Below are 7,922 nucleotides of genomic sequence, written 5' to 3'. Positions count from 1 at the left end.
TGGGTGTTCAGCGCGACAGTGTCCGCGATGAGACTGAGTCTGTTCAATTTATCATTAATCTCGCGATTCGTACGTCGTTGCTCGTCAACGAAAGCAGAGAGCTTGGCATCGGAATCACTTAACTGCTCACACAGCTTCTGGAACATGACGTGGATTGCAACGTGCTCCTGGGATTGAGTCTGCGCCGGAGAGCATGATGATCCACCCGAAAAATCAAAGGTGTGCGCACCCGCATCGACAGCCGGTGAAAGAGGGGTGTCAAGTGAAGCCGATAGAGATTTGCAGCAAGTATCTGCATACCTGGTTGCAGCATAAGGCCTGATACAGCCGGGATGGAACACCCTCTTGCACTCCGAGCACTCGAGTACCAGGTTGGCAATCGTCTTTTTACACCTGACACACGTTCGCGATTCCATGCTTAACACTCAGATGGTCAGAGTTACACGTTGCGACCACGGTCGTATACACAGGTCTGGAAACCAAGTCAAATTTCAGTGGTGGGGGGTAGTCCGCTTAGAGTTGTAAATTTTATGTCTCTGGCCGCCACTACGCGTCGCTTTTGGTTATGGTACCTGGTTAAAATGAAGCGCGTGAATAACCTAACCTAACCTGCTCGCTCCTCGCTCCTGCTAGTAAAGCCTGGTAAAGCCAGGGCCATCGTTGATCGTCGATGAAGCGCGGAAAGCTCCACTCCTCGTCGGTTCTGTTGTTCGGCGGATCGTGCGTGTTTAATATCATTAATACCACGTGCGATTGTGTGATACTGTGCGATATAATGACTAAATCGTGCGCGGTGCCAATGTGCAAATCGCGAAATTATTCAGCAAAGAAATGTTCGTTGTTTAAGTGCCGTCAAATATTGAACAATGTAAAAAATGGATTGCTACGATTCCGGGCATTGTTGATCTGAAGCCGTCGCAATTCGTTTGCGAGAAGCATTTCGAAGAACATCACATCCTCAAGAAATGGGTGAAATACGATAATGATCGGATTATCGCCGAAGTAAGTTTAATGATAATTACATTTTTTCTATGTTTTAATTATATTATAATTATATATACAAATTTGACTTGCGTGACTATTTACATAAGTAAATATTTTGATTCGTTCTTGCTGGGTTAACTTTCAAATGATTTTGTTACTTCATTGCATGTTTATTGAAGGCTCCTTACATGCGCACTCGACTCCATCCGTTGGCTGTTCCTTCAAAATTTGACTGTCAGAGAAAGGTAGAAAATATCGCCACTGCTAGGGATTGTTCAATTGCATCAGTGCAGAGCATAATTATTTCTCTTTGGACGAGCCCTCGATGAATACAACGGTCGACGAATCTTGCAATGAGAAAAAGCCTTCTTTCGTACAATTACACAGAACACAGTACCGTAGGATTGGCACAACAATGGGATCAGTTAGGAATGTGCATGCAACACAATTTAGAACAGCAGATTCAAGCGCGAAACCAGTCCGGTGTATCTGAAGACGCACTAAAGGAATTCTCCATGATGTTCAAGCACTTTGACAAGGACAAGAGTGGCCGTCTGAATCATCAAGAATTTAAATCGTGCCTGAGAGCTTTGGGCTATGACTTTCCTATGATGGAAGAAGGACAGCCCGATCCGGAATTCGAGAACATATTAGGTTTTGTTGATTTTAATTCTTGTGTTATTTCCGGTTACATTATTTCGAACCATCTATTTTTAACACGATATTATTATTCGCAGACATCGTGGATCCTAATAGAGACAGCTATGTATCGCTGCAAGAATACATGGCGTTTATGATCAGCAAGGAAACGGAGAACGTGCAGAGCTCGGAGGAAATAGAGAACGCTTTCCGAGCAATCACTGCAGCAGATCGGCCGTACGTCACAAAGGAGGAATTATATGCTGTAAGTATTGCAAATACTATTGAATATTCAGAAATATAAGTTACAATGTTCCTACAATCACGAAGAATGCAATTTATATTCGTTAATCGTTTTTTTTTCTTTTTCAGAACCTCACAAAGGAGATGGCCGATTATTGCGTTGCCCGTATGAAACCTTATGTAGATCCCAAGTCGGAACGACCGATAACAGCTGCGTTGGATTATATAGAATTTACGCGTACTCTTTTCCAGAATTAATTATGAATTCACATACATATGCATATTATATTATTTTTCCAAGTTTATTAAACTATAATTGCATAAAGAGCACAGAGCGCTGCTATGTTTATCTTTAAAAACTATGGTTGATTGATATATCTATTAATCACTAGAGTTATCTAGAGCATTTACAGAAATTGAGATTTTCTTCTAAACTGGTTGATAGAGAATATATAAAGAATATATTTGTGTTGTGTATGTTAGAATGCTTTTCCTAACGTATATATTCTTATATGCTTTTGATATATCGCATTATTTAATCTTCAAATCCTAAACTTTAAAATATAAAATTCTATTTTAACTAGTTCTTTGAAACTCTTTCACGTTGTTCTTCGAAATAAATGCATTTAATATATTATATTAAATTCTATTCAATAAATCTATAAAACATATATGGCGTATTTTTTAATTCTTGCGTATGAGATTGCGTAAATTTTTTTATAGGTAATTACAATATTTTTTCTTTTATCTTATTTAGTAAGCATATATGGAAAATAATATGAAATAAATATTGCATAAATCACGTTGCATTTTATTGAGCAACTGAATTTACAACCATTTGAGACTTCTCTTGAATTATTTGTTCAGCACGGTACACTTTCCAGGATGTTAAAAAGTCTCTAGCCATTTTGAACAAAGTATAGTAATGTATAATTCATTATAATGTAATGCGGAGGTACAAAAATAATAGGCGCGACCCCACAGACGTACGCGCTAATGGAAGACGAAAATAAAGCTCGTCTTAATCGTTGGTTAAAATCGGTTCTCAAAGTGGACACTTCTGCTCTAATGGCCGATGCGCAGGGCGCTTGCGCTATGCGAACCAGGACCATAACACGCAGCGCAGCCCTTGTGGCCACAAGCCAAATAAATTCTCACACGCTAAGCGAACCATCCCCACCACCTTCGTTTCCAGACCTGTGTATACGACCGTGGTTGCGACCAAGAAGTCGAGTGACAGGGACTCCCAGTACGGCAAGCACGCGCGCTCCAGAGACACTGCCGGCCAATAGCAGCAGCTCACGCGTACCAACACTACTATTCACTAGCCGGGCGACCGCCGCAAGGAACAGCAGAGTGCAGATGATAGAGTGTAGAGGTGCAGAAGTGTAGAAGTGTAGAAGGATCAAATGATCGAGCACACGTGCAAAAGATCCTCACAGCTCCCAATTAGGTTAGGAAATAGGCAGACTCATTAACCAGAATATAGATGCATAAAGGCAATGAGCATCAACAAGCTTGATATATGCTTGCAACAAACAGCAAAAAGCACGTCTATGCCTGCAACAAAAATGGCCCGAAGGCAGCTCGCAGAAGAAAATATGCTCAAGGGAAGCAGAAACGATAGATCGGACACGCACGCTGTACTCACCGAGAGAGAGAGAGAGAGAGAGAGAGAGAGAGAGAGAGGGGAGAGAGAGAGAGAGAGAGAGAGAGAGAGAGAGAGAGAGATATTGATTGATATTGATACATATTTAATATGCCCAAGCAAGGCTAAAGGGCAAAACCAAATAACAAAGCAGTAATACATGCAAAATAAGCATAACAAACTACAGCACTTAAAACTACTTATAATTAACGCAACTTAAAACTAATCAAATTAACTTAAAACTTATCGAATCGCAACTAAGACTAGCGCACTTAAACTAGAAAGCACCACGCAGGCAAAACTAGACAAAACTAAACTAAAAGCAGAAAAAGAAATGACCCAATCACTCAGCTTCAGACGAATGCAAGAAGGTACTAAGAAGACTCTTGAAGGCAGGAAGGGAAGATGCTGATTTTATAACATCAGGAAGAGAATGCCAAAAGTATATTGACGAAAGCAGAAAAGAATTCCTGTATGCAGTAGTTCTGTGAGCCGGAATGAGGAAACTTTGAGTGGCCAATGAAGCCAGACGGTTAGATCTCCTCAGTGACGGATCAGGAGCAGTGAATAGCTCCCGCAGATACATAGGCGAACTCATATAAAGAATACGATGAATCTGACATCCAAGAAAGTAGAGCCGTCTATTCTCAACAGTGAGCCACCCAAGTTGACGCCTATACGGAGTAATATGTTCATCATATTTTAGATTGCATATAAAGCGAATGCAGCTATTGACAAGACGTTGCAACTTGGTATTCAACTCACTACTCAGACCATGATACACTAGACAGCAGTAGTCAATGTGAGGCATGATGAGAGTAACCACGAGTTTTATTCTAAGACTGGTGGAAAGAGAATTTTTATTGAACTTTAAATTGTGCAACGCAAAGTTAACCCTTTGCGAGACAAGCGAGATATGTCTAGTCCAAGAAAGATTGGACGTAAACATCACACCTAAGTTTCTCACCTCACTCACAAATGGAAGAGAAGTGCCATTCACGATAATAGGAGCTAAACAGCCATAATCAATAGCAGAGACATAAGCTTGGCTGCCAAAAATGATGACCTTGGACTTAGCTGGGTTGAGCATAAGTCCGTTCCTGTTAGCATAATCAAAAATAGCATTGGCAACTCTCGACATTAACTCCAACGCCAGGGGGAGATCAGCAGGTGAGCACTGACGATAAATTTAAATATCATCAGCAAAAACCATATGGAACACATAAGAGAGTATATTACATATATCATTAATAAACAATGAAAACAACAATGGGCCAAGCACAGAGCCCTGAGGACGCCAGAGAAGTGAAGATCCAATCTGAAAGATTGCCTGTATCATCAATAACAATTGAGAACGCCCGGTTAGATAGGAGAAGATCCAATTAAGAACCGCATCAGAGAAAGCCAATCTCCTTAAGTTTAATAAGCAGTAGCAAATGAGGCGACCGTGTCAAACGCCTTACTGAAGTCAAACAATATCATTATAGTCAAGAGTCCAACGTCAATTCCCTGCCTAATGTCATTGCAAACGCGCAGGAGTGCAGACTGCGTGCTGTAACCCACACGATATGCAGATTGCCTAGGATTTAAGATATTGTATCGATTCAGTACTCACAATCTGCGAAGCCACTACTCTCTCAAGTAGTTTAGATAGCTCAGGTAGGTTCGCAATTGGTCTGGTGTCAGATGGAGACAAAGGTGTGCGGATCTTGGAGAGAGGGCGAATATATGCTTTTCTTCTTCCACTTGGATGGAAACAAAGCAGAGTCCAGTGAGCGGTTTTTTAAACAAGGATGTGATACAGGATGAAATAACCGGCCATGAAATACGGAGAGCATAAAGAGGCAATACCATCGGACCAGAGGCATGAGAGTGAATAGACTGGGTAGAAATAACTTGTAAACAGATTGAGGAGAAATAGAAGAGAAAACAAACTCAGGACGATCAGAAGGACGATTTACGGAAGCAATGGCAGAAATGAAATCGGAGTATAAGCAAGGAGGATGAGCATTGGAAACAGAGGAATAGTACGAGTTGAGCTGATTGGAAGTAAAGAAATGCAGAGGAGAAGTGTAAGATGACTTCGCAAGTCCAAGTCGCGCCAGTTCTCTCCAAAGTTTCGCCGGATTAGTAATGCTAACTAAAGACTTAAAGTAAAATTCACTCTTCGCATGTTTGATGTCAGCATTCAGCTGATTGCGGAAAAGTTGATACTCAGCATAGCCTAACAGGCAGTTGGTACGTTTAGCACGCTTATATAACCGGTTACGAGTATGTAAACGATCAACCAGTTCACTAGTGAGCCATCCTACTGGAGGCTTTCTAACAATAAACTCACGCAAGGGAGCAAAGATGTCAAGTGCTCTCAATAAGTAATGAGACAGTACCTCGCAAAATCCATCGACATCCGCATCACTAGACAGCCCCTCTATCGCGGCCCTACACATCACCAGCTATAGATCCAAGAGAATTCAGTGAATTCCGAACAATCTGATGCGCCTATAATTACGCCGAGACATGACAAGATCGGATGTATGATTAGCATTAAGTGTTTAAGAAGCGCAATGATATCATGCCCAGCGATGAAAGGGCTCGCAGATTTCTCGAATAATGACAAACCTTATCCGCATCGTCCACCGCAAAAATGTCAAGCCATGTGTCAGAACAAGCTGTATGATGGGTAGGACCAGAGTCCACAATATGTAAGGACAACTTGACATGATCTCTCGTAAATACTGCGCTTCAGCACTCGTCGACACTAGATTGCAGTTCAGATCGCCGCTAATAATTATGTTCTTATAAAGATGTGAGAATCGAAAATAAATGACTCAACAACTCATGTAGAAAGAGGCCCTTGGGTCTCCTATAAACAGACGCAAGAAGCAACCGAATCGCCACCCGACAGACGCACTTCGACAAGAAGAAACTCAGGCTTATTAACGCATACATTCCTAGAAGTAGCTTAAATCCTAGCCTTTGAGTGATTTATGGACATAACATGCCACTCCACCACCAATCCGACTCACTCGATCATGACGGATAAGGAAGTAGTCATCCAAGGAAACTAGTTCGTCTGAGACGTTAGCATTCAGCCATGTCTCAGAAACCGAGATTATATGATAGAAATGATTATGGAAATAAGATCGAATAAAGTCAATATGACCGCGAAGAGAGTTCGCATTAAAATGTGCAATGCCAAAGTGCGAGGTTCGCACAAAACCGGACGACGTAATGATACAGAGGATGGTGAGCGACCGGAATGTACACGTCAAGCAAGCAAGTCAAGATCAGTACTAGTATTAATTTGTATTACGGGCCCGCCATCCGACTGCCTGACCCGAACGCGTCCATCCCTCACCCATACGTACTTAAACAACCTTTCCCTGGCAACGCGTTTCGTTTGCTGAAGCAAGCTATAAGTCTCCTTCGGAAGCAGTTCGTTGACGTGAACTGCCCGTTCAGAGTCATTATCGCAAACCTCTCTCTGTTTAAGAGTGCGCCGAGCGCGCTTCTTGGTAATGACAATATCACGCACAACCGAAGAAGCTAAAGTAACAACAACCGAAGAAGAAGTCGGCGGTGATGTGCCAGATGCCTCAGAGGGAGGCTTACGTTTGACAGCTCTGACATCAAGAACATGGCAAGTCAGATCAGGAATGTCAAGAGCAGCGAATACATTGCGCACGCACACCGAGGGAGCAACAGACAATACACCTGGCAGACCCGATATTATCAGCTCATTCTCAGATTGAGTCGGCGGAATAGGCAAACGACCTTGATCACCTCTCAGCTCAGAGATCTCACTCTTAAGAGCAGCGCATTGCTGCTCCAACTCTACAATACGATTACTATTGGACTCGACTCTGCTCGCAATACAACTCAGCCTATCAATCTTATCTATAAGTTCGCTGTTAGTACGCCGCTGCTCCTCAACAAAAGCAGAAAACCGACTATTCGACTTACGCAACTGCTCATTCAAGTTAACGCTAGACGCACTAAGCTGTTCCGTTAAGCGAAGCAAAAGCTCATTGGTAGAGCCGTCACACCGTGATTGCGACTGAGCCTGCGATGGAGTACCGGTGCACACAGGAGAAGCCATCACGTCAAAGCTGAAAGACGGTGAAGTATCACTAACCTCAGGAGTAGAAGGTACTTTAAAGACAACAATGATCTGCAGCAAGTGTCAGCTTTTATGGTACCGCGTATGGCTTGACGCAACCCGGATGAAATGATCTCTTACACTTACACTCAACAAAGGCAGTCGCAATCGTTTTTTTGCACTTAGTGCACGCACTCTTCTCAACATCAACAAACCACACACACGGTACCTAAAAACCACACACCACGGTATATGTCAGAGAGACTTGAGCAAGCGCAACACTCACGCAAAAGGCGATCGCACGAATGC

At 42.4% G+C, this 7,922-nt stretch overlaps 1 protein-coding gene across 1 annotated transcript; it reads left to right on the top strand.

Moving 5' to 3' along the window:
- Positions 1-565: 565 nt before the first annotated feature.
- LOC139824358 (spectrin alpha chain-like) lies at positions 566-2,196 on the top strand. The gene is made up of 5 exons (XM_071796887.1): positions 566-575; positions 848-1,002; positions 1,512-1,638; positions 1,722-1,888; positions 1,996-2,196. Exons 1-5 carry the CDS (start codon positions 566-568, stop codon positions 2,122-2,124), a joined length of 588 nt encoding a protein of 195 aa, XP_071652988.1. The 3' UTR covers positions 2,125-2,196.
- The last annotated feature ends 5,726 nt before the right edge of the window (positions 2,197-7,922 follow it).

This window comes from Temnothorax longispinosus, unplaced genomic scaffold, assembly GCF_030848805.1.
Source record: "Temnothorax longispinosus isolate EJ_2023e unplaced genomic scaffold, Tlon_JGU_v1 HiC_scaffold_336, whole genome shotgun sequence".
Taxonomy (NCBI): domain Eukaryota; kingdom Metazoa; phylum Arthropoda; class Insecta; order Hymenoptera; family Formicidae; genus Temnothorax; species Temnothorax longispinosus.
This window is presented reverse-complemented; position numbering and strand designations above follow the sequence as displayed.

Coding starts and splice junctions, on each gene's coding strand:
- LOC139824358 (XM_071796887.1), top strand. Junction 1,639..1,721: donor GGAATTCGAGAACATATTAG/GTTTTGTTGATT, acceptor TATTATTCGCAG/ACATCGTGGATCCTAATAGA. Junction 1,889..1,995: donor CAAAGGAGGAATTATATGCT/GTAAGTATTGCA, acceptor TTTCTTTTTCAG/AACCTCACAAAGGAGATGGC.